Source organism: Mesoplodon mirus, assembly GCF_964341445.2.
Source record: "Mesoplodon mirus genome assembly, chromosome: X".
Taxonomy (NCBI): Eukaryota; Metazoa; Chordata; class Mammalia; order Artiodactyla; family Ziphiidae; genus Mesoplodon; species Mesoplodon mirus.
Window position 1 is genome coordinate 34218538 of NC_138981.1, and position 27552 is coordinate 34246089.

At 35.9% G+C, this 27552-nt stretch overlaps 1 protein-coding gene across 1 annotated transcript in view; it reads left to right on the plus strand.

Annotated features, from left to right (window-relative positions):
* Positions 1 to 27552, plus strand: part of CFAP47 (cilia and flagella associated protein 47) — a gene marked incomplete at both ends in the record, with an annotated part of 304526 nt that overhangs the window by 56310 nt on the left and 220664 nt on the right. Inside the window, 11 exon segments of the mRNA XM_082609208.1 lie at positions 615 to 661; positions 4843 to 4973; positions 8013 to 8135; positions 9418 to 9475; positions 9478 to 9548; positions 13555 to 13632; positions 20646 to 20648; positions 20651 to 20740; positions 26686 to 26718; positions 26720 to 26803; positions 26807 to 26846. Of these exon segments, the coding sequence (XP_082465334.1) occupies positions 615 to 661; positions 4843 to 4973; positions 8013 to 8135; positions 9418 to 9475; positions 9478 to 9548; positions 13555 to 13632; positions 20646 to 20648; positions 20651 to 20740; positions 26686 to 26718; positions 26720 to 26803; positions 26807 to 26846 (758 nt within the window).

Below are 27552 nucleotides of genomic sequence, written 5' to 3' on the forward strand. Positions count from 1 at the left end.
TCAAACAGTGTGAAACAGAGCATGGTGCCTGTAGAGCCAGAATTTTTTTCTTTACTCTTTAGGTTCTTTTAGTGACTTAAATGACTTTTCATGTATGAAAATAGCAAAACATTGAACTACTTTAACTGCATTTATTTCCTTTTTTACTTTTGATTTGGGAATGTCTTGGGTGGGCTTCCCCAGAAGCAGATTCTGAGACAGGAATCCCAACACATGTGATTTTTGGAGAATGTTCTTTTGGGAGAAACCTGCACAATATGAGGAAAGCAGGAGAGGGCAGAAGAGAGAACTCAGAAATAATGTGTTTCAAATAAAGTTTACTCTCAGCCTGATACCTAGGGTCTTTTGAGCATAAATTATACCATGTTGTTGTTCCTGCCTTGAGTCATTGTGAGCTGTCCTTGGGTATAGTAGGGTGGGCGTAGCTTCCTTGAGGAGGTGTTTGAGAATGGGGTCCCCTCAACAGAGGGCAATTTTATGCAGATTAGTGCTTCTGTCTGCTTCAGTGGATCTGAGTGGGTCAGTAACAGCATGTACTATGGGGAATATTTTGATTTACTGAGGTATTTTCTAAAAGACTTAGCCTCAGTTAATTATTATTATGATTTCACTAGGAAACACATGTACTCATATAATGATATAGACATAGGATTCGTTTATTGTGTTGTTCATCATTATTTATTTGCTCTTTAGTTCTTGTAGGTCCTTGTTAAACATTTCTTGTATTTTCTCCATTCTATTTCCAAGATTTTGGATCATCTTTACTATCATTACTCTAAATTCTTTTTCAGGTAGACTGCCCATTTTCTCTTCATTTGTTTAGTCTGGTGGGTTTTTACCTTGCTCCTTCATCTGCTGTGTGTTTCTCTGTCTCCTCATTTTGCTTAACTTACTATGTTTGGGGGTCTCCTTTTCACAGGCTGCAGGTTCTTCATTCCCATTGTTTTTGGTGTTTGCCCCCAGTGGCTAAGGTTGGTTCAGCAGGTTGTGTAGGCTTCCTGATGAAGGGGACTGGTGCCTACGTTCTGGTTGATGAGGCTGGATCTTGCCTTTGTGGTGGGCAGGACCACATCCGGTGGTGTGTTTTGGGGTGTCTCTGACCTTATGATTTTAGGCAGCTTCTCTGGTATTGGGTGTGGTTGTGTTCCTGTCTTGCTAGTTGTTTGGCATAGGGTGTCCAGCACTGTAGCTTGCTGTTTGTTGAGCGGAGCTGGGTCTTAGCCTTGAGATGGAGATCTCTGGGAGAGCTTTCGCTGTTTGATATTATGTGGAGCCGGGAGGTCTTTGGTGAACCAGTGTCTTGAACTTGGCTCTCCCACCTCAGAGGCACAGGCCTGACACCCGGCCAGGGCACCAAGACCCTGTCAGCCACACAGCTCAGAAGAAAAGGGAGGAGAAAAAAGAAAGAAAGAAAGAAAGAAAGAATAAAATAAAATAAAGTTATTAAAATAAAAGAAAATATGTTAAAAAATTAAAAAGTCATTAAAGGAAGAAGAAAGAAGAGAGCAACCAAACCAATAAAAAAATCCACCAATGATAACAAGCTCTAGAAAGTATACTCAAGAAAAAAAACAACAAACCATGGACAGACAGCCCCCTAGGACAAATGGTAAAAGCAAAGCTATACAGACAAAATTGCACAACTAAGCATATGTATACATACTCCCAAAAAGAGAAAATGGAAAAAATATATATAACTTTTGGGAGGTCTGAGGTCTTCTGCCAGTGTTCAGTAGTTGGTGTTCTGTAGGAGTTGTTCCACATGTAGATGTATTTCTGATGTATTTGTGGGGAGGAAGGTGATCTCCACGTCTTACTCCTCTGCCATCTTGAAGGTCTCCTGTATAAATATTTTTATTGAGTTATTTTTCTTACATCCCTTTTTGTTATATCGTGTTGGAAAAGAAGTTTTCTTCTACCCTTAGGTTCTTCTAGTTGGTGTAAGAATTAAACTGACATGGGACCGATTAACAGGAGAAAATCAAACAAAAGTTTAATAACATGTATCCAAGAGACAGACCCAGGAAAACCCAGTAACTTGCCAGAGTGGCCAAATCCTCACCTTAAATGTCATCTTCAGCTAAAGACAAAAGAGGATGTTGGGGGTAGTGGATTGGGGCTTCAGAGGTGAGAAAGGGAATTCACATGCAGATGGAAAAGCAAATGTTTGGTAAACAGATGTTTGCTGGGTCATGGTACACAGAGTGGACTTGATCTCTAGGCCCAGCTGAGTCTCCCCTATCACAGCCAGCCCATATTCTTTGCATGTATCTCTGGTGATAGCTCTATTCTGGGAACTAGCCCTTTATCTAAATTCTTTTAGGCAGTTAAGGAAGAGGTAACAAGAAAAAACTTCCTGAGTTTTCTGTTTCTTAAAAATAATCAGCTTAAATTAATCCTCATGCCAAAGAGACACATTTTGGGGTGGCAAATTTTTGTGTCCCTAGAATTGGTTTTACATCCTACATAATGCATTTAATCATATCATTCTCTATATTTTTGTAAACTAAAGTGAAGAGTTATAATTTAAATTTTATGTTGTGATTGTCCTTTCTTCCTGAGGCATGGTACATTTTGGATTTGTATTTGGATAGTGGATAGTATAAGGGGAGAATGGAAGAGTGGATTGATGTTTTCTAAGATAGAATTGGTTTCTCATTTGACTTTTTCATTAGATATTGTTTATGTTTCTGCTTGTTTTGTTATGTGTTCATCCTTGTTGTCGTTAACCATACTGAACTCTTGAGTTCACTCAATCCTCAGACTTCTCTTCAGTCAGTTCACTCTCATTGTCTTTCTCAATTCTGTCACTCCTTGGGCATTTGTAGTACCTTCCCTGCCAATCCCAGCCGTGCTCAATTCAGCCATCCAATTTATTTCTCCTGTCCCATGATATACATAATATTCCTGGAGAAAAATATATAGCCATGCTGGTTGAAGGGAAAGTATTGACCTCAAGCTAACCCTCTCAACATGGATCTATAATCCTTGTGCTGCTCTCAACTCTTCTCTGAAAGCTTAGGTGTCTTAATAAATAGCATTGACTCTTCTTTGTCAGAGTAACTTCCCATCACAGTCTTCTCTACACATCACTCTCTTCTAGTACCATCACTTGACTTCTACATTTCCCGCAGACTTTGTCCTCCTGCAGAGTTCCTGCTCATTCTTCAGTCACAGCTCAAATGCCATCTCCTTATGGTGAAGTTTCCTCCACTTTCTTGGGCTAATTTAGAACTCCCCACCCAACTTCTTTTCCACTCCCATTGTGTATTCGTTACATCACCTACAGTTATTTGTTTATGTCCATCTCCTGTTGTGTTAGATGTTACTAAGCCCATATCTGATATCCATTCCCCTTCCTTATGGGACCCTCATTTTGTTTGCGGAAGCAATGTTCTTATTTACATATCTCTTTTCCCCAGCCTTTCTTGCCAATGAGATATGGACAGAAATTTCTTTTAGCTGCATCCCCCTTCTATATGCCAGGTACTGTTTGAAGTACTTCTGCTTATATTAGCTTATTTAATCCCTATATCAGTTCTCTAAGAAACAGTTGTTATCCCCACTTTATGTATGAGGAATCTGTGTTACATAGGTTTAGTAAATCGTCCGAAGTCTCATCTAGTAAGTGTCAGAGCTGAAATTTGAACCAGGGAGTCTGACCAGAGAATTTGTGCTCTTTTTAACTACTGTGCTTTGATACCTTTCCGCACTGAGGAAGGCCACGTGATAAGGAATGGCAGTGTGGGAAGCTAGGAGCATTGCTCCTTGAAGTCATTGTCAACCTGTTAAGGCAGACCTGGAATACGTGCCCATGGACTTCTGATTGCATAAGATAAATAAACCTGTATCTACCTAACCCACTGTAACAGGGCTTATTGTTACTTATAGACAAATATAATTCTGATGGATCCCAACTAGACTGTTAGCTCTTCCATGAGTAGTTTCTCTTCTTTTTATAAATTATTGTGCCAACCATAGTATTGGCATTCAAGAGTATTAATAATAACATCTGGCACTGGGTGCTTTCTGGGCATTACACACTATGTTAATCCCTTTATGTGTGTTGTTATCTCCCTACCTGGCCACTGCAAAACTAGGAGGTAGGCACTATACCTTTTTCAAGGTTGAGAAAACTACTGTTGCATGTGAGTCAACCTGACTCAAGGCAAAGTTTGTTGTGATGGTCATGCATCTCTCTGTTCAGTATCCTGTGCCTTTAAATCTGAGATGATCCCCTCTTCCTTAGGGAAGAGCTTCTAAGTCATTCTTTCCATCAAGTATTATTTTCTTAGACCAAAGGAGATGATGAATTTAAACAGGTAAAGCAGCTCACAGTAAATGTGTCTTATACCCTCCTGGGTTCTAAATACATTTGAATTATAGAAATGTGTTAATTACTAATAGCTACATCAAAAGTTATATCTCTAGGGATGTGAACATTAAAACAAACAAAAAAAAGCCTCTGGTAATGATAATTCCTTCCTCCAAAAACTGAATGAGTGTCTGGTGTGTTTCAGAGTGTTTGAGAAATGTGGAGGGGACATTTGATCAGGGATCGCAGATGGTTTTCTACTGTCTAGATGTAAAGTCATCTCTAATCCTAGAGTGTTGCTTCATTGATAAATTTTAAATTTTTTGCTATATATTGGCATACTTTTTGTCAGGTATTTGGATCTGCCTATTAAAGTTGGAGCATAAAGTATTCCCTGTATTTTGTTTAATTTAAATAATTTGTTATAAAATGTCATTACATTTTTATGCCATCTCTTATTTTGGATATTAAAAAATAAATATAGTTAAAATGCGGTAAATTTCTTGTTCTCTCTAAATTCTCTGTAGGCACTGTTGAACCATACTCCCTATTGGAATGTGAAGTGACATGGCAGCCGGGTTTTGATTCTCCGGAAAGGGGAGAATTTATTCTTCACATCAATGAAGGAAACACGCTGACACTGAAATGTCTTGCACATGTAATGATTTCCCTTGAATATTATTTTTATTTTGAGGGCTATAAATTGGTTGAGTATACATATACGTATATAGTTGCATATATATACTATGTTAGTAAAAACTGATTTTACATGTAATACTTAGTTAACTAAACTGTCTTAGCATCTTCTTGGAGCCACTTCTCTACCATAAATGAAGACTTTGCTAAAAAATGTGTTTTATTATCTAGAATTAACTCAGAAATCCAAGGCTTTTGTGCCAACAATACTAGATTGTTATTAGAGACTCTATAAATATATAATACCATGGGAGCCACTTGAAATTAAATTATTTCTTTAATAAATGCCAAAGAAAAATAGAGAAAATTATATTATTGCATTTTTCATATTTAGTTGTAATTAATAATTCAGTATGAAATGGATCATGTGATTTATATAGCAGGGAAATATAGAAAATTCTTCCATATTCCATATGGAATATACTTATAATAAAAATGTAAGTAAAGAGAAGGCTGCAATATGTAATTTTAACTTTCTTTCTGTGGTAGAACCCAGAAGACCTTAACTTAATGGCTCTTAATTACCAAGGATATGCTTTACATGGGTACCAAATTCCCTTCCCAATGTTCTTAGTAATTTAACACAACCCAATGCTGTTTTACTAAATCCCGTCTTTGTCTCCAGGCCATGATCATGTTCTTACATATTTTCGCTATGAAGAAACTTATAGCCTTAAGATATAAGAGATCCATCCACTTTTATGATGGCAAGTGGCAGTCAGAAATCAGTAGGGTCTTTCCTTTGCCCCAGGCTTGAAATAAGCTACTGCTTTCACTATGTTTAAATCACTTATTAATTCTTTTTAAAACTTTGTATTGAAGTATAGTATACTACAGAAAGGTGCACATATTATAAAGTATGTATCACTCAATTATTTTTTATAAACTAGTAACACCCTTGTAACTCACATCCAGATCAACCTGATCAAGAAACAGAACATGAGTAGCATCACAAAAGGACCCCCCTAGTCCACACTTGCAGTCACTATGTGTCCCTCCCAGGATCATCACAATCCTTACTTCTAAGAGCATAGATTAATTTTGGTTTTAAACTTTATATAAATGTCATCACACCATATGTTCTCTTCTATGCCTGGCTTCTTTTGTTCATCATTAGGTTTGTGGGATGCATCTATGCTGATACATGTGGTGACAGATTATTCATTCTCACTCATGAATAGCATTCCATTTGGTTAGACTATACAATCAGTTTTCCATCACACAGCTGATGAGGGTTTGGATTGTTTCAGATTTTTGGCTAATGTAATAGTGCTTCTGTTAACATTCTTCTGTCTTTTGGTGAACATATGTATACAGTTCTTTAACTGTTATTTACATAACTGTGTTTGACAAGTTTACTAATAGAAATTTGCTCATATACTCACCCCATGTGTATTTTTTCTGACAAATAAAAGATGAGCAATTTAGTAATGTAGACTTAGCATTAATAATAAATATCATTTTTTAAAAAAATTATTGGAGTATAGTTGATTTACAATGTTGTATTAGTTTCAGGTGTACAGCAAAGTGAATCAGTTATACGTATACATGTATTCAGTCTTTTTTTTTTTGAGATTCTTTTTCCATATAGGCCTTTACAGAGTATTAAGTAGAGTTACCTGCACTATGCAGCAGGTTCTTATTAGTTATCTGTTTTATATATAGTAGTGTGTATATGTCAGTTCCAGTCTCCCAATTTATCCCTCCCCCCCTTATCCCCTGATAACCATAAGGTATCATTGATTAATTATTGTGTCTCAGGTATGATGCAAAATGACGTTCTTGTATTATCTCATTTAATCCTTACAACAACTCTATAAGGAATGTATTAATAACTCAACTGATGGGTGAGGAAATGGAGCATTAGAATGGTTAATTATCTAGTACAGGTTCACACGTGCAGTAAATGCCCTATTGGAATTTATATCCAAAGTGATCTGCCTCTACAGTCTTTGCCGTTACCCTCTCATAAAATTTGATTTCCGCTTTCCCTACACTAGGATTGGTTAAGAATTAAACTCTGAGATATCAGTGTACTGAACTAGATTATTTTTGGCCAATTTTTCAAGCCCTTGAGGTTAAGTGAACTTACTTAAGAGTAAGTGAAGTGTTACTCTTAAGAAAGTAAAGAAGTAGGAATGTGAAACAATTAAATAAAATGTTCATTTAAGGTTTTTCATTAATTATGAAGGACTTACTTGACCATTTCATCTTTTGTTAGCTTTCTCTGAAAGTTTATTTTTCCAGTTATCCGAATCATGTTCTTCAACTAATTATACGAATGTATTAAAATCTCCTAAGACAATAAGAAATAATATGTATTATTTATAGTAGGGTCTATTGTAAAGAGCACTGAATGAGGAATTAGACATCTTGGGTTCTAGTTCACCTTGGTTACTGTTTGCTTTCCTGTAAAATGGGAGAGGTGGATAATATCAATGTTTCCAAAAAGTGTTTTATGTTGCCGTAGTTCTGTGAAGTGGTTTGTGTAGGACAGGGCGAGGGAGTCCTGTGCCTAAGTAATTCTGTGAATCACAGTGTACTACCTCCCCATTCTCAGATAAGCAAAGTGTACATTATCAGCATATTAAGCCCTATGAGAGGACTTCTAGTAGAAACATGCCTGGATAATCTCTCTTGGCATGTTATTTCCCATACTTACATGACCCTTGAACTTTTTCCTTTTGTGTAGCACATGGTAACACCTTGTATGTAGTGGGGCAGATGGTCTCTAATATCCCCTTCAGTGACTAATCTACATCATTCTCAGTCATGGATTTACTTTGTCCTTAGAGTTATCTTACTCTCTCTGCCTTCCTCAGTTTAGGAGTACATTGTAAATATTCCACTCTTTTCTTTCTCTTAAGCACACTATAAAATCTGATAACGCTTCATATTGTAGAAATTTCTATGAAGCTGAAAAAGTTTGAGTTATCTGGTGGGGGATAAAAAAATGTTTACTGTTATTTCAATTTCATGTTCCCTTTCTTCCTCTTATTAGCTTGGTCACACCAAGGTCATTCTTTTAGAGCCAAGGATACTCTTCAGTGATAGCCCTCAAGGTTTAACAACTTGGAGGAAAGCCATTCTTCACAATGTAGGACAAAACCATACTTATTTCAAGGTAATGTAGAATCTGGAAATCTTACTTGGATCAGATCACATTATAATTTGAACTATTTATTGCCATGAGTTCTATGCCATTAATACTTTAGTCTTTATAGATTGACTAATGCTAATATTTAGGTATTTCATATCAGATTTATCTGAATACATTTCATCTACTTTATCCTTTTAGTTTCCCATAAAATTTGTCTCTATTTCTCCCTTCCTTCCTTAATCTCTCCCTTCCTTCTCCTCTTACCCCTCTTTTGCTTTCTTTCTGTTATTTTGTTTTATTGGGAAAAAAAGATGATTTCAAAAAATCTAACATTTAAAAAATATGCATTGTTTATGTTACATTCAGTATTTAATTACATGCTTTTCCTTTTTTTCCTCATTTTCACTTTGTCATCAAGACTGTTATGGTAGCAACTGGGACCTAGATCAAGACCATTCTAAAGATATTCTGTTTATAGTTGTTACTCTTGATTTAAATTGTGGGGCGGGTGGTGTTTAAATTGGTAATAGAGGTTTTTTTTTTTTTTTTTTTTTTAACTGAGAAACATTAAGATCTCCTAATAGTGACAGTAGAGGTTAGCATTTGAGGTCTTTCTTTCAAGCTTGTATTTATATGTCTTCTGCCCAAACAAGCAAAGGAGGATACCCTTTTCTATTCTGTTGCTTCAGAATTAGTTCTGAAGTCTGTTTGTTCCCTCATCCCCTAAAATATGTTAACCAATTTCCCTTCAAATTATTCTGACTTAAGCCATGATAGATAAGCCTAAATTGGCCTCTGACAAACCATACCTTAACTCTTTTGGTAAGTTACTTTTTTGAAGGTCAAAATGATATCTTAGACATTAGGCTATAAAGGAAATAATAAAGAAGAGTAGGTTACTTTATCATCTTGCCTCCCCACTAACTTTGCTTTCAGTTTTTTAGGGTCAGGGAAAAGACAGGCTATCAAAATAGTATCTAGAATTTTGGCATCTCTCCAACAGATACATCTCATCCTTTCCTTGTAAGTTTTGCAAAGTCTTGAAAACACTTCAGATAATAAGTTTCATCGTCCTGTTTGAATTGGAAGATGCCATTGCTAAAAGTTCTGTTTGCTGAGTTAGGGGTGCAAATCCTTGTTGAAGCTCAAATTGTTTGTCTGGTGTTTGAAAATCTATTTCAGTATCATCTCATGCTGTGTGCCTATAGGTCCTCTCTCTATGTAGTGGTCTAGAAGTTTTCCTATGAAAGCTTTGGAACAATAACTTTAAAGGATAAGTGACATTTCTGCAAATTTTTGATTATAGGTTTGTGACCAGAGTCTTTTGTCTGTGATTGATGTTGTTCCATCACAGGGAATCATTCCACTGGGGGGCTAACTGTTCTGAATATCTCCTGTACTCCTACCGTAGCAGGAAAATTTGATACAGGAGCAAAGGAATGTTTATGCATATGTTTGTTCACTCCTTATATATGTATCTGTGGATTTGTTTGGTTATGATATTTATAATAGTAGGTATAATGCTATAAAATGTTATATACATGTTTATTCTTAGAAAGCTTGTTTTAATGATTTCTTCTAATGGGGATGGGTTTTAATATTATGACACTAAAGAGTAATTTTAAAATTTTCTGTTATTTTTCTATTCTAAATTTCTAATTGAGTTAGCTCTAAAGAGGTGCAGTTTTTAGAAATCTAAAAAATAAACAACCTTACTTATATATCTGTTGTAAAAATGATTAGCAGAACTTGGCAAGAGGATCTGTAGAAAATATTTTTGGTGAAAGTTGCTAATGGAAGTTTCTACTAAGTTGAAATGGATACATTTCATTGATATGAGGCATTTTTCACATGAACTTGGAATATTTGGCATCTGTAACTTGTGACAAGCCCTCACTAGTCACAGAGCAAAGGATTGTTTTTTCCATGGTGTTAATTAGATACCTAAGGAAAAAATAATCAGTTTTGGAATGCTAATTTTAAATAGCTTTAATGACTATAAGAATTATAGGCAAATTGTATATGACGTTAATATCTATATTTTATAGCACACATAAAATGTTTTACTATTTTATGTTCTGGGAATTATGTAAATGAAAAGATATTACCTTGATTTTAGGGACTTCTTTAAGTGTTCATTAAACAGAATAAATAAAACATGTAAGACCAGTCTGTAGTAAATTTTACTTACTATAAACTCATGGAATGGAATGCTCTTAATCTTCAATTTGATGATCAACTGTGTGCATTTACTCACATTAGAAAAGTAATATGTGCACTATCATCAGATCAAAATGAATGGCTTAAGACATATCCTCCATTTTATCCTTCAATTTCCCATAACCATTAGTTCTTAAATAACATTTAGCTTAATATAATAAACACCAATTTGCCTGGCCCCCAAATAAACAACCTAATAATTATATATTTTATAAAGAAGTATAGGGAGCTTCCCTGGTGGCACGGTGGTTACGAATCTGCCTTCCAATGCAGGGGACATGGGTTCGAGCCCTGGTCCGGGAAGGTCCCACAAGCCGTGGAGCAACTAAGCCCATGCGCCACAGCTACTGAGCCTGCGCTCTAGACCCCGCGCGCCATAACTACTGAAGCCCATGAGCCTAGAGCCCCTGCCCCACAACAAGAGAGGCCACCACGATGAGTAGCCCGTGCACCACAACGAAGAGTAGCCCCCGCTTGCCACAGCTAGAGAAAGCCCGTGCGCAGCAACGAAGACCCAGCACAGCCAAAAATAAATAAATAACAACAAAAAAAGTATATATTGAAAGATGTTTATAAAGTGTATATTGTGGTATACGGTCTGATATTTGGTCAGAATTTTTGTATATTATTTTGGAAAAAAATAAAAAACATAGCCACTAAAATATAGGTTTTACTGAGATTAGTTTCCACTGTGTTTTCGAGAACCATGCTGTTTTTACAAAGCTTCCCTTTTTAACAGTATACTATAATGAGATTCCTTTATTCATCCATTCCATGCGTACTTACTGGGCACATATTATGTGTTAGGCTCTGCTGCAGTTGCTAGGAATGCGAAATTGAACAAGATAACTAGGGTCCTTCGTCTCTAAGAGTGTACAATATGATGGGGGATGCAAACAACTCAAAATTAAAAGATAGTATAATAAGTACTATGATGGAGAAATACAGTAGGCTGAGGGTGTACACGGGAGAGGTTTGCAGCCCATGCTTAAATGGTCAGGGGCAGTTTCCTAGGGGAATATACATCTGAAAGACACCAGAGTTAAGAATCAGCCAGAGGAAAGGGGTAGTAGTGGGGTGAGGGAGGAGAGGAGGAAAGAGTATTCAAGGAAGACAAAATTGAATCTGTTCAGGCATATGGGAGGAGAGAGAGAGCTACAAGGCAGATATGAAAAACTTAGTTTAACATGACTTGGTTATAGATTGAATGGATGATAGTGGGGAAAGATGTATTTAGGGACCTGTATAAATTTTAGTCATACAGGTCCTTAGCAACAACTTAGGAAGTCAAAATTTCATCTTAAGAGCTTGGAGTTTTTAAGCATAGAGAGTTTCACAATCAGATTTGCATTTTTCATCAATGCAAAGACATCACTTTGGTTATAGAGCAGTGTTAAACTGCGACCAGTGCAGAGTTATTAGTCTGCTGATGATGTCCAAGCAGGAGAAGATTGTGTTCTCAGGAGGTAGGATTCTAGACAAATTCTAGTCAAATTTAGGAGATGAACATTTAGGGTTTGATGATTGAAAGGGATCACATATAAATAAAACAGGTAAGTCAAGTGTGAGACAGGTGGTAACAACATTCGAAGAAAGATTAGAGGATGAGTAGCAGATTTTAGAGGGAAATCATGAGTTTGAGGCACCTTTTGCATCCCTATGTAGAGATGTCTAGTAAAGAGGCCATTGCTTATACATGTTGGTCTGAAGGCTAAGGATTCATCTTAGAGATGATAGAGGTTATTCCTGTTACCCCTGTGAAAATCAAGATGAGTATAAGTGGATCGAATATATTGATGAGAAGTTGGAATAATAAACTTTGTTGAATAAAGGAGAAAATGGAAACAGGTTAATTGGGGCTGATCAGGAAAACATCACACATGTGACATCGTGGAACTCTTGTCTCTGAAAATGGGTGAGAAAGCAGGGATGAGAGAGGGTTGTGAGAAAGAGAGGGACAGATGAATGTATGGTTTCTGAGGCCATGGATTTGTGATGGGTGATATTGTCCAGGGTACAGATTAAGTCTCAGGAGATGAAAAGGTCAAGCGAGCAATTGGTGAGGGTAGTAAATGGGTTATGGCAGCCTGGAATCTTCAGTTACCCACGAAAGGGGAGGTGAGTAAAAGGCAGCAATGGGGGTGTTGAGACTTACATACGGCATTCATCAGTGAAGCATATATTGATTTGTAATTACTTCTGAAGCATTAAGTTATGCTTCTTATGATTTTAGTCAAGTATTTTAGGTACTATATATTCTGTAAATATAGAAATCATATAGTAGTATGAATTAAGCAATTCGGTTAATAAGATTGTCTAGATGGCACTCACTTTCCTTAATAATTCTGAAAAAATGGTATTTTGTGGTTTCTTTACATATAAACAATGTCACTGATTCTATCGAAAGAGTGAAATACACTCATATCTCTTTTTTTAAATATACATTTAGATTTAAATCTCGAAGTTGACTGCTAACCTATTCTTATACAGGTAGGGCTTTCAGGGAATATTTTTGTGCTTCTGAGAATTTGATTAGACAATTATATGTTCATGTAATCTATAGTTCTTATTTTGTAGGAGTTACATGACTAAATTCTTATTTCACTGTCTTAAATTTCTTGGAAGAAATTGAGTGCTCAGGCAGTTCTTGGTTCAAGTTTAGCCACTGCTGCTTTCAAGTTTTGTGACCTTAAGCCCCAGTTTTCCTCACTTGGAAATTAGGGTATTAACAGAATACTGAAGATTAAAAGGGAGATAATGTATTTAGCAGTATACTTGGGCCATATACTCAGCAATTTTTAGCTGCTCTCATTAGAATTATGGTTGTTTTGGATATTAGTATCTTTCTATGTTTGCACGCAGTTTCTTGCTTGTTTTAATTTTGAATATTCCTTTGGAATTAGGTAAATACAAAAGGCTCACACAGAGTTTGAAGCAATAATGTCAAGGCTAATGGGTAGAACTCTTCAGTCAAATTCACGAGCTATCAGCCAGTCCCATTTGTGATGGAAGTTTTTAAGAGTTGAAAATTCACTCCTTTAGGAATATCAATTCTACATCACAAGAAATTGGATGATAACTGCCAGAATAAATCTTGTGACATTTATAATAAGTTATGATTATTTAAATTATAAAATGTTATATAAATGCCAGGTAATACTTCAGCAGTATATGAGTATATTTTAGTGTGGTTTCTACAGAGTTTTATGTTTTTCCTAAATAGATTGCTATTCGCTGTGCAAAAGACATAGACCTTAGGATTGGTGGATCTATTGAGATTGCTGATGTTGAAATCAATCCGGTGAGTATGTTACCTATTTGTATAATCAATTTATGAGTGTGGTGATTTTTATTTATGTGTCCCTAGTCAGCCCATTTAGGTTAAAAATTTTTTATTATGTAGTAATTTGTCACATAGAAATTAATCTATGTAATATAAATATAAGTGATGAAGCAGAGTATTAAGCCAGTTAATGAAGGTTTAAGAATTCACCACTGAACTTAAGTAGCAGAACAGTACCAGTACCGTTAAATTATCTGTAGTCTTCATCATGATCCTACCCCTCTTAAGAGATAACTACTTTCCTGAATTTTGTCATTGTTCTCCCTTTACTTTTTCTAATTAGGTTACCACGTATGTATGAATTCCTTAACGGCTCATTATTTAGTTTAGTTTGTTCATTTCTGAGCTTTATAACAAAGATATATTGTCTTGGGTGGGTTACTTTTAATTGAATATTATGTTTTTAAACTTTACCTAGGTTATGTGTAGCTGTATGTTATTCATTTTCCCTGTTGCTTAATAGTCCATTATGTAGACATACTGTAATTTGTAGACTCATTCCATTGTCCATCCAATTAGTGTCTGTTTTCTTGGTATTACAAATACTATAGCTATGAACATTCATGTACATATCTTCTAAGGTACTTATGAAAGAGTTTCTTTAGGAATGGAGTTGCTGAGATGCAGATTATGTACATATTTGACTTCACAAGATAATTTCCATATTTTCTTCTCAAGTTTCCACTGATCCACATTCTGTTGCTCCATAAGTTGTATTATAAGACACAGTGTTTGCCAATCTATTGAGTATAAAATACCTCACTGTGGTCTTGATTTACATTTGCTGAACTATAATCAAATTTATTTTTTGAATTATTGTTCTGTACCCTAATAAAATTTTGTTCTGCAGTTGACAGAGTGCACATACATGCTTTTTTTTTTTTCTGTCCAGGCTTTCAGAGTTAGATCTGGTCTTACCTACCTAAAGAAACTTTCCCTGATCCTTCAAAGCAAGCCCATATTCCCCTCTCTTGTGACATTTATTAGATGTCACAAACATCTTAAACTCTGGGAACATCTCCATTGTAGCAATTGTCATCTTATTTTCAGGTTATCTGCCCTTTTGTTTTTCTATCCCCAGTACCTAGTACCGTTCTGGTGCTGAACTAAATTGAGTAGAAATTGATGAGGCTGCTGGTTGCCTCAGGTAGGGCCTTACCACTAGTCTGCACTTTAACGGCATCACCACAATTCTAGGCTTTAAGTTACAATTTTCTAACCTTTCTTTTATTCAGTGTTGAAGGAATGGTAAGTCCAGATAGACTGATGGATACTAAGCTAGCTTGTCTAAGACAATGGTGATTCCTGTAGTATCCAGAGTGCTTTTTTTCAGTTGATATGGTGTCCCTCCTTGAACAATGTTAGACAAAGATGGAGACTTTAAATACTGCATTTCCTAGTCCTAAAGATATTTGTGGCAGGCTTTGCATGTTATGGTACAACTGAGTAATTTATAGGACTTTAATATATATTTATCAATATTTCTTAGTTATGTTGGATTTTTAAACATTGCTGCCTAGTTACCTTTTAAAAACAATATTCTAGTATTACCAGATATTGTTAGCAATATATCTAATAACTGTGTGGCATTGACTGTGTGTCTTAATAATAATTAGGAAATTTTATCCAAATGAACCTATGGGAAAGACCAGAAATGGGATAAGAGGAGTGATTTTTTGCATTCGAAGCATCAAACTTTCACTACCTGTTTTGGATTTCACAAATTTCACCTGTAGAACTGGGTTGATATTTTAAGTGAAGCAAATAGTGGACAGTTGACCTTAATGCCATGTTTTTCTCAGCATTAGGATACTGTTGCCTCTTTCTCTTTTAATGGTGTATGTGATTCTTTTACTAAGGAACTGTAGAGTATATATAGTTAACTCTACCAGAAGAGGAATCCTGCAGAGTTTGTGGGGTACACATGCCTGGCATATAAGCTAAAGTTAAGATACATTCAGTAAACATTCCTTATGTACTTAAGCTAGATGTCAGATAGGTGCTAGAGATGTAAAAATGAATGAGGCTTAAGGTCCACTAGAAGAGACATAAATAAACAAATAAATGGACTTTATGATATAATGTGAGTAAACATAAGGAACAGAAGTAGTCCCAATCATATTGTAATTAATTGTGCTTATCCAACTGGTGTTTGAAGGATGCATAGTATTTTATCAGGCAATTACAAGTTAGAGAAGGGCCTTCTGACAGAAGAGACACCTTGATAAAGACAGAAGGGAGAAGCGCCAGGTATTGGTTGGAAATGACAAGTCATACAGCTTGCTGAAATATGAAGCTGTACAGCAGAAACTAACACAACATTGTAAAGCAACTATACTCTAATAAAAATTAATTTAAAAAAATCCTGAAGTAATTCAGAGGAAAAAACACCTTACTATATTGAGGAGCAAAGATAAGAATTATATGTGACTTCCTCTGAGAAACTATGCAAGCAAGAAGAGAATGGAGGGAAATACATATAGTGTTGAGAGATTAAAAAAAAAACAAAACACCAATCTAGAATTCTGTACCTTGAGAAATTATCCTTCAAAAGTGAAGGAGAAATAAAGACTTTTTCAGAAAAACAAAAATTGAGGGGATTTGTTGCCAATAGACCTGCCTTGAAAGAGATAGTAAAAGAAGTTCTTTAGCGAGAAGAAAAATGTTATAGGTGAGAAACTTAGATCTATATAAAGAAAAGAAGAGCACTAGAGACAAAATAAATAAAGGTAAAAACAACGGTATTTATTTATATATATGTTTATGTATACTTATATGTAAGTGAAATTAATGACAGTAATGAAACAATGACAGTAATCAAACAATTATGCTATAAGTATGTTAAGGAAGGTAGGGAGGAATTAGGATTATTTTGTTATTAAAAAGGTCCGACAAATACTCTGTTATCACTTGTATGTGGAATATAAAAAATAAATGAATATATTGGGTTGGCCAAAAAGTTCATCTGGATTTTTCCATAAGATGTATGGGAAAACCCAAATGAACTCTTTGGCCAACCCAGTATATAACAAAACAGGAACAGACTTACATATATAGAGAACAAACTGGTGGTTACCAGTGGGAAGGGGAAAGATAGAGGTGTAGGGGTATCTCATGTATGCACGGCTGGTTCACATTCAAAACTCAATTAACCAGTTTTCTTATCAGTAAAAAAAGGACAATTGGTAGCTTCCTTGCATACTTGGCAAAGTGGAAAGCACTGTGCAAAGTAAAAGCACTAGAGGAATTGAAGGTATATTTTAAATCAGCAAACTATAACTTAAACCAGTGAAATAATATATATTATAGATACAACCCCGAAATATCAGTTTTCTCTGTTAAGAACATTCCTTAGGAATTTATCCTAAGAAAACAAAGGAATAGATAAAGATGTTCATTAGAGCATTACCAATGATGGTGAAATACTGGGAGTAACCTAAATGTCCAGCAATAGGGGATTGGCTAATTAGATTATACTGTGAGTTTATTAAGGAATGCTATACTTCTAAGAAAATTCATGATATCTTGTTAAATTAAAAAAAAGTACGGATTACAAAACATGTGGTTATATGGCCCCACTTTTGGGTTATGGAAATATATATGTGTATATGAAAAATTGTATGTAGACAAAACATAAACAGTAATGATTTCTGAGTGGGTAGAGTATAGATAATTTGGGGGGGTGATTTTTTTGTGTTCTTACAGCTTTCTTTATGAAGAACATACAACTTTTTTATTAGAAAGAAAAAAATTAAGCCATCACATTAACAGGCTAAAAAAGAAAATATCACATGATCATATCAGTAGATGCAGAAAAAAAGCATTTTACAAAATCCAATACCCATATATTAAAAAAAAATTCAGTAAATGAGTGATGGAGGGGAACTTCCTCAACTTGACAGAAAATATCTACGAAAACCCCCCACAGCTAACATCATTCTTAATGGTGAGAAACTTGAAGCTTTCTCACTAAGAACAGAAACCAGGCTAGGATATCCCCTCTCACCACTATTTCTCAACATTGTACTGGGAGCCTTAGCTAATGCAATAAGACACAAAAAGGGATTGAAAGGTATACAGATAAGGAAGGAAGAACTAAAACTGCCTTTGTTCATGGATGACATGATTGTCTATAGAAAATCTGAGTAAACTAAAAGAAAACAAAACTGGAACTAATAAGCTATTATAGTAAGGTTGCAGGATACAGGCTAATATACAAAAGTCAGTTGCTTTCCTGTATACAAGTAATGTAAAATGGAATTTAAAATTAAATACAAAATACCATTTATATTAGCACCCAACAAAAATGAAATACTTAGGTATAAATTGAACAAAATACTTAATAAGAGCTATATGAGGAGAACTACAAAACTCTGATGAAGGATATCAAAGAAGAATTAAATAAATGGAGCAATATTCCATGTTAATGCATGGAAAGACTCGGTATTGTCAAGTTGGCAGTTCTTCCCAACTTTATCTAGAGATTCAATGCATACCCAGTCAAAATCCCAGCAAGTTATTTTGTGGATATTGACAGACATATTAATTCAAAGTTTATATGAAAAGGGAAAAGACCCACAGTGGCCAACATGCTATTGAAGGAACAGAACAAAGTTAGAGGACAGACACTACCCAACTTCAAGACTTATTACAAAGGTACAATAATCAGGAGAGTTTAGTATTGACAAAACTAGACAAATAGATCAATGGAACAGAAAAAAAGAGCCCAGAAACAGGCCTACATAAGTATAGTCAACTCATCTTTGACAAAGGAGTAGAGGCAGTACAATTTGGAATAGGCTTTTTAAAGAATGGTACTGAATAACTGGGCATCCACAAGCAAAAAAATGTATACAGACACAGACTTTATACCCTTCACAAAAATTAACTCAAAATGGATTGCAGACCGCAATGTAAAATGCAAAACTATAAAACTCGTAGAAAATAACATAGGAAAACATCTCTAAAATGACCTCGGGTTTGGCAGTGACATTTTAGGTACAACAACAAAGGCAAGATCTATGAAAGAAAGAATTAATAAGCTGGACCTAATTAATATTAAAAATTTCTGCTCTGCAAAAGACACTATTAAGATACCAAATGACAAGCTGGTGACTGGGAGAAAATATTTGCAAAAGACATATACAGCGAACTCTTCAAAATGCAACAATAAGAAAAACCAATTAAAACATGGGTCAGAGATCTGAACATACACCTTACTAAAGGAGATATACTGATGGGAGATAAGCACATGAGAAAATGCTCCACATCATATGTTATCAAGAAAATTCAAATTAAAACAACAATAAGCTACCACTATACACCTATTAGCATGGCCAGAATCCAGAACATTGACAGTGCTAAATGCTGATGAGGATGTGAACAACAGGAACTGGTTTGAATGCAATTTCTAGTGAGATTGCATTGCTGATGGGACTGAAAGATAATATTGCTTCTTTGGAAGACAGTTGGGCATTTGGTGGTTTCTTCCAACACTAAACTTACTCTTACAATACGATCCAGCAGATCACTCTCCTTGGTATTTACCCAAAGGAGTTGAAAACTCATATTTGCACAAAAACCTGCATGTAAATTTTATGGCAGCTTTGTTCATAATTGCCAAAATTTGGAAGCAACCAAGATGTCCTTCCAAATCTTGTTTATCCAAGTAGGTGAATGGATAAACTGTGGTACATCCAGACAGTGGAATATTATTTAGCACTAAAACGAAATGAGCTATCACATCATGAAAAGACATGGAAGAACCTTAAATGTACATTACTAAGTGAAAGAATCTAATCTCACAAGCCTACATACTGTATCATTCCAACTATATAACATTTTGGAAGATGTAAAACTATGGAGGCAATAAAAAGATCAGTGGCTTCCAAGGGTTGTGGGGAGAGAGAGACAAATAGGTAGACCACAGAGGATTTTGGGGACAGTGAATCTCCTGTGTATGAAACTATAGTGGTGGATAGATGTCATTATACATTTGTTCAAACCTAGAGAATGTACACCATGAATGATCACTAATGTAAACAGTGGGCATTAGCTTATAATGTTGTGTCATTGCAGGTTCCTGTGTAACGAATGTACCACTGTGGTAGAGGATGTTGATAATGGAAGAGGCTGTGTGTGTGGCAGTGGTGAGGGGTTATATGGGAAATCTCTGTGCCGTTCTGTGAATCTAAAATTGCTCTAAACATCTATTAAAAATATAGGGCTTCCCTGGTGGTGCAGTGGTTGAGAGTCCGCCTGCCGATGCAGGGGACACGGGTTCGTGCCCCAGTCTGAGAAGATCCCACATGCTGCGGAGCGGCTGGGCCTGTGAGCCATGGCCGCTGAGCCTGCGTGTCTGGAGCCTGTGCTCCACAACGGGAGAGGCCACAACAGTGAGAGGCCCATGTATAGAAAAAAAAAAAAAAAAAAAAAAAAAAAATATATATATATATATATATATAGGAGTTTCCAGCAGATAATATCTTCTCTAATGTATTTTTACATATGATTCCATTCCTGATCTTCCATAGAATAGCCATTTTCTCTGTAGAGCTTTCCTGTTTCATGTATAAAATGTTTTATGATATGCCATCTATATATTTTCCCTTTATTCCAATAATTTTTCCTTCTATATTTCTTTTCACTTCTGCACTTCTGCATTGGTGAAACTTTACTGTGGACATCATTTTAACTTTGTCTATTTTTTCCCTGAGATTAATATTTAGTATATTTTATACTCTTTTATTGACTCAAGGGTACATTTTATATTTTACTTGTAATTAACTGCCATTACAAAATTGGAACTTACAGATGTGATAAACCAAGATATTCCTGAAATGTTTTTAAACATAATTTTGTTTTCTGGCTGGAAATACAAAAATATGTAGAAAATTTAAATGTAAAGTAAAAATTATCTGTGAGCTTATGTCTATTAGTATTTTAACAGTATATTTGCTTTCCTCTCACAGTGTTGCAAGCACCAATGACGTTTTCCAGCACTGATTTTATATTTGAAATCCCATTACATACTATAGATCCTAATAAAAGTGTCACAAAAACTCAGGTGTGTATAGAGAATTGATGCAATTTACAATTTTTTTCTGATTATGGTTTTCAGTTTATTAAGGTGATTATTCTGAAGCATGTGTTGTAAGAATACTTTCATTTTAGAGAACTTGCATGTATATATATATATGTATATATAGACCATATTTCTCAGAAGTAATAAAGTATACAAATGTATAAAGCCACTTATTTTATATATGTATATTTTAATAGGACTATTCAAAATATATTAAATTGAATGGTTATCCCTCTTTCTTTATACAAACAGAAGCTATGATTAAAATTAACATGAAATATGTTCCATACAGGTGAGGAAATGTGAGAGGCAAGAATAAAAATTGAAAAAGTCCAGATATATAATACAGTCACTTCTATGTTAATCTACTCTTTATTTCTTATATTTCTGCCTCTCTTCTAATTATGAATCCATCTGGAAAGGAAAAAAAGAGAGACATGCATAAGAAAGAAGCTCAGGCATGCATTGTAGAAATTTGTATTTGTAGTGCTCCTTTTTTTGTCTTTTATATCAGTTTTCCTGCATTCATAAATACAGTCCCTTATATTGTAAAAAATATTTTGCTGATGTGTAATGTAATTAGAATAATGATCCTGAGCATGGGAGATTATCTGAGATTATGTAGGTGGTCCCAGTCTAATCACATGAAGAGTTAAAAACAGAGAACCTTTCCTGACTGTGGTCAGAAGGATATGTGATGATAGAAGGGGGGTCAGAGAGGTGTGATGTTGCTGGATTTGAAGATAGTGCAAGGAGGCCACCAGCCAAAGAATTTGTCTGAACTCTAGAAACTGAGACTGGCAAGGAAACAGATTCTTCTCTAGAACCTCCAGAAGGTATCACAGTTCCTTCTAACACCTTGGTTTTAGTCCAGTGATACCTGCATTGACCTTCTAATCTACAAGACTGTAATGTGATAAATTTGTTCTGTTTTAAACCACTAACTTTGGGGCTTCCCTGGTGGCGCAGTGGTTGAGAATCTGCCTGCTAATGCAGGGGACACGGGTTTGAGCCCTGGTCTGGGAGGATCCCACATGCCGCGGAGCAACTAGGCCCGTGAGCCACGACTACTGAGCCTGCACGTCTGGAGCCTGTGCTCCGCAACAAGAGGCCGCGATAGTGAGAGGCCCGCGCACCGCGATGAAGAGTAGCCCCCGCTTGCCACAACTAGAGAAAGCCCTCGCACAGAAACGAAGACGCAACACAGCAAAAATAAAGAAATTAATTAATAAACCACTAACTTTGTGGTAGTTTGTTATGGCAGCAATAAAAATCCTAAAGTAAGCTATATCAGCATCACATTTAGAATAGGCTATAACTATTAGAGAAAGTTGAAATAAGAATTGGTTAAAATTGGTTGCTTCTGGGAAGCAGGACTGTTGATGAGGAGGAGGTGAGTGGGCCAACTTTTTTTTTTTTTTTTTTTCGGTACGCGGGCCTCTCACTGTTGTGTCCTCTCCCGTTGTGGAGCACAGGCTCCGGACGCGCAGGCTCAGTGGCCATGGCTCACGGGCCCAGCCGCTCCATGACATGTGGGATCTTCCCGGACCGGGGCACGAACCCGTGTCCCCTGCATCGGCAGGCAGACTCTCAACCACCGCGCCACCAGGGAAGCCCGGGCCAACTTTTTTATAAGTGTATTTCAACTATTTGTGTAAGCTATGCACATGTATCATTTTGATGAAATTATAAAGAAAAATAACCATACTACACATGCTAAACTAATTAAACGATGCTTCTCCATAGATGACTGGAACAGTTCAATTCTTAGGATATAGAAAGTGGATAGTATGTTAGAGATCTTATACCATTTCCTCAATTTCAGAATGAGAAATATGAGGCATTCATATAACTAGTATGATACCATGCTCACCTTCTGTATTAAAAGATGTTTTCTTTATTAGGTGCAAATGAACTTTGTTATAAAGTACACAAATATTAGAGCTAAATAGGTGTCTCAGTACTTAGAGACATCTGGGGGTAAAATTGCCTCATTTTTTAATCTTGAATATTTTAAATAAATCATGCTTTAGAAAGAAACAAAGTATGTTATTTTGTTGTGGTGACAATTGCATGGATCATTCTGCACACTTCCAATTTGGAAGAATAAAGTTTAAAAAAACCTGGTTGAAGCTTTTATTTTCATAGTGAGTTGCACAGGAAAGATGAGTTTGCACACAAGTCATGTGCATAGCTCCCAGATTTATAGGAACATCACAAAGACAGTGCAGAGACTTTCTGCATACACTTTACACAACTTTCCCTAATGTTAACACCTTATACAACCAGAGAACAATTTTTTAACACTAAGAAATTAACATTAGTAAAATATTATTAACTAAACAACAGACTCTATTCACATTTCACCAGGTACTTACTAAGGTCCTTTTACTGTACTAGGGTCCAATCCAGGATACCATATTGCATTTAGTCTCCTCTAATGTATGACAGGTTCTCAATCTTACTAATTTTTTATGACCATGTTAATTTAAAAAAATACTGGTCTGGCTTTTTTTTTTTCCAGAATGTTCTTTAATTTTAGTTTGTCTTATATTTTCCACCTGACTAGGCTCAGTTCTTATTTTCCATGGACTTTGGGGAAGAATGTCACAGAGGTGAAATATGCTTTTTGTCATATCATGTGAAGGGAGGACATGATATCAGTATACATGCCAGGTTTTTCCACTGTAAAGTTGGAGAAACTATTTTTCCCTTTCCACACTCTGTGATTTGGAAGTGAGTCATCTATTTCAGCCCAGACTCAACGGGTAGGGGACAAGCTCCACCTTCTGGAGGGGATATTTACATATATTATTTGGAATTTTTCTGTAAGAAAGGTTATTTCTTCTCTCCATTTATTTATTTAGTTAGTTAGTTACTTAATATATCACTGTGACCTCACATATATTTATTCCATACTTTTAGTTTTAATCCAATGTTACATTTTTAATTTTGTTGCTAAAACTGTTCCAGCTTTGGCCATAAGGACCTCTTTTAGATTGGCCCTTTGATATAGTCCCTTCTTTATGATTTTAAAGCATTCTCTTACTTCCTTTGCTACAAAATGGTCCAGGGTCACTTTTTTTTTTTTTAACATCTTTATTAGAGTATGATTGCTTTACAATGGTGTGTTAGTTTCTACTGTATCACAAAGTGAATCAGCTATACGTATACATATATCCCCATATCCCCTCCCTCTTGCGTCTCCCTCCCACCCTCCCTATCCCACCCCTCTAGGTGGTCACAAAGCACAGAGCTGATCTCCCTGTGCTATGCAGCTGCCTGCCACTAGCTATCTATTTTACATTTGATAGTGTATATAAGTCCATGCCACTCTCTCACTTCGGCCCAGCTTACACTTCACCCTCCCCGTGTCCTCAAGTCCATTCTCTATGTGTGCATCTTTATTCCTGTCCTGTCCCTAGGTTCTATAAAACGTTTTTTTTCTTAGATTCCATATATATGTGTTAGCATACAGTATTTGTTTTTCTCTTTCTGACTTACTTCACTCTGTATGACAGACTCTAGGTCCATCCACCTCACTACAAATTACTCAGTTTCATTTCTTTTTATGGCTGAGTAATATTCCATTGTATATATGTGCCACATCTTCTTTATCCATTCATCTGTCAATGGACACTTAGATTGCTTACATGTCCTGGCTATTGTAAATGGAGCTGCAGTGAACATTGTGGTACATGACTCTTTGAATTATGGTTTTCTCGCGCACCAGGAAACAAAGAGGGAAGAAAAAGTCTCTTGCCTCTTCGGCAGCTCCAGACTTTTTCCTGGACTCCCTCCCGGCTAGCCGTGGCGGAATAGCCCCCTTCAGGCTGTGTTCACGCAGCCAACCCCAGTCCTCTCCCTGGGATCTGACCTCCGAAGCCTGAGCCTCAGCTCCCAGCCCCCTCCCGACCCAGCGGGTGAGCAGAGAAGCCTCTCGGGCTGGTGATTGCTGGTCGGCGCTGATCCTCTGTGCAGGAATCTCTCTGCTTTGCCCTCTGCATCCCTGTTGCTGCGCTCTCCTCCGTGGCTCTGAAACATCCCTCCTTCGCCACCCACAGTCTCCGCCCACGAAGGGACTTTCTAGTGTGTGGAAACCTTTCCTCCTTCACAGCTCCCTCCCACTGGTGCAGGTCCCATCCCTATTGTTTTGTCTCTGTTTTTCCTTTTTTCTTTTGCCCTACCCAGGTACGTGGGGAGTTTCTTGCCTTTTGGGAGGTCTGAGGTCTTCTGCCAGCGTTCAGTAGGTGTTCTGTAGGAGTTGTTCCACGTGTAGATGTATTTTTGATGTATCTGTGGGGAGGATGGTGATCTCCCCGTCTTATTCCTCTGCCATCTTGAAGATCTCCCTCCCAGGGTCACTTTTATTTTAGTTGTTCCAGCTCTTGAGTCAACATTTTCTCGAAGAAACCTCATTATCTTTTACAGGAGAATGGTATTTAGAAACCAAGATCTGTACACCAGGTGTGCTAGAGGCTACTGTGGTGTCACGTGTTCTAGGCCCTTTTGGCAAATAGAGCCAGGAAGTATTTGTATGTGTACTAATCCATGAGTACACATATATTTGTAATTATCTATCTGTCTATCTAACTGTCTATCATCTATTTATATCTGTCTTTTCCTATTTGTCTATCTAAACATGAATTCAAACTGATAACTCTGACTGTAATCCAGCACCACAAGGTTCATTTCAGTCTTTCTCCCTTGTTCATTTTTAACTCTGACAGTGAGAAATCTGACTCTCTTGTTTATAATATATTTACATATTTTTTAATCCTGGTAGACTTAGTAAAGAAGTTTCAGAATTTTTAACCTGTACCCTTTTAGAATTCTTAACATATTTTCCAACTAGGGTACAGTGTTTATAAAGAGTATCTTTTTGTCTTTAGCTTTATAGTTTCCAGTCAAAATACAGTTTTCCAGAATTATTTAGGACACTCCTTACCACCCACACTACCTTTGGTGAGGTTATTTCCTACATTTGCGATATAGCTTGTCACAGTCTACAGTCCATGCTGGGATCCCCAGCATCTTGGTTGATTGTTTTTAATTTACATACCTTTAAGTTCACTCTTTGCAGTATACAGTTGTATGAGATTTTAAAAATGTATAGAATCATTTATTTACTACTTCAGTGCCATACAGAACAGTTTCATTACACTAAAAATTATCTGTATAACCCCTTAGCAATCACCTACTTCTCTTTCCACTGACACTTGGCAGCAATTGATTTTTTTTCCCACCCACATAATTGTGCATTTCCAGAATGACAGGTATTTTAATTATACAGTATGTAGAAATTTGGGTCTGGCATCTTTCACTTAAGAAAATATATTTAATCTTCACTTATGTTTTTGCATGAATTAATATTTTACTTATTTTGTCACTGAATTTTATCCCATTGTATGGATGTACCACAGTTTGTTTATACATTCATTTGTCAATGGAAATCTTGTTTGTTTCTACTTCCATTGCTTGGTGATTATGAACAAAGCTATTATAAACATTCACATACAGATTTTTGTGTGAGCATAAATTTTCAATTTAAAAAAATACCTAAGAGTAGGATTACTGGGTCACTTGGTAGACATATGTTTAACATTATAAGAAGCTGTCAAACTGTCTTCCAAAGTGACTGCACCAATTTGCATTCTCACCATCATGAATGAAGGTTCATGTTACTCTGCGTCCTTGATAACTAGCATAGCTCCTTTGAGTACTTTTCATAGTTGTTGACAGGCTGCAAATATATTTGCATACCCCTTTGTTTGCCCAACATCACTTTTAAAACATTTTATCTACGATTACCACATTTAATTGCTTGACTTTGTGCCTAGGACTATCAAGTTGCTATAGCAATACAAACTAAATTTATATTGCATGTTATAATCTTTATAAATCTTTTATTTTTTACGTGTGAACAGGATCTTGTTTTACGTAATACTTCAAAAAAAAGATGAAGAGTGGCATTTCGATATTAGTAATACTGGTAAACTTTTCGAAGATGGCATATTCAAATTTAGCATACTCAGTAGGACTCTGTGACCAATTGAAGAGTGTAATGTTTCTATAAATTTCTATCCAGGTAAGTACTTTTTTTCTGTATTTGTTCTTTCTATATCAGTTTATCCTTCACATATTTTATCAAGTATATAAAAGTTTAGATTATTTGTTATATGTTCTTAAAACAGTTTTAAGAAATTTCTTACTAAAATTTTGTGGTAACTGTCATTATAAATGACACCCAGTGATCCTTACCTCCTGGTATTCATGCTGTTATATAGTCCCCTCCCACATCAAATAGAGCTAATATATGACCCATGGGATATTATGGATGTGATGGTGTGTGACTTCTAAGGCTAGATCAGAAAAGGCACTGCAACATCTGACTTTTCCCCTTGGATTGCTTGCTTTGGGGAAAGCTGGCCAGGATGTCTGTTTATCTATATTTCCACTTTTCTGTTTTTTTTTTAATTACAAAAAGTTTTTTGTACCTTTTAATAATTGGTATGGCAAATTTTCTTTCACTAAACATATATTTCAAACATTTTTGGCAATTCTTACACATTTGCTTTTCTAAATGAACTGTAGATTATTTTTTCCAGTTTCTAGAAAACGGCATGTAATTGAGTTTTTCCCTTCAAAGAATAACATGCTTTTACAGTAATTAAGGTGTCATTTTATATGCATCATTATATAAAGAACAAGAATATCTTTTCCCCACTAAATTATCTTGGTACCTTGTTGAAATGCAGTTGACTATAAACAGAGTTGTTTATTTCTCTTAACCT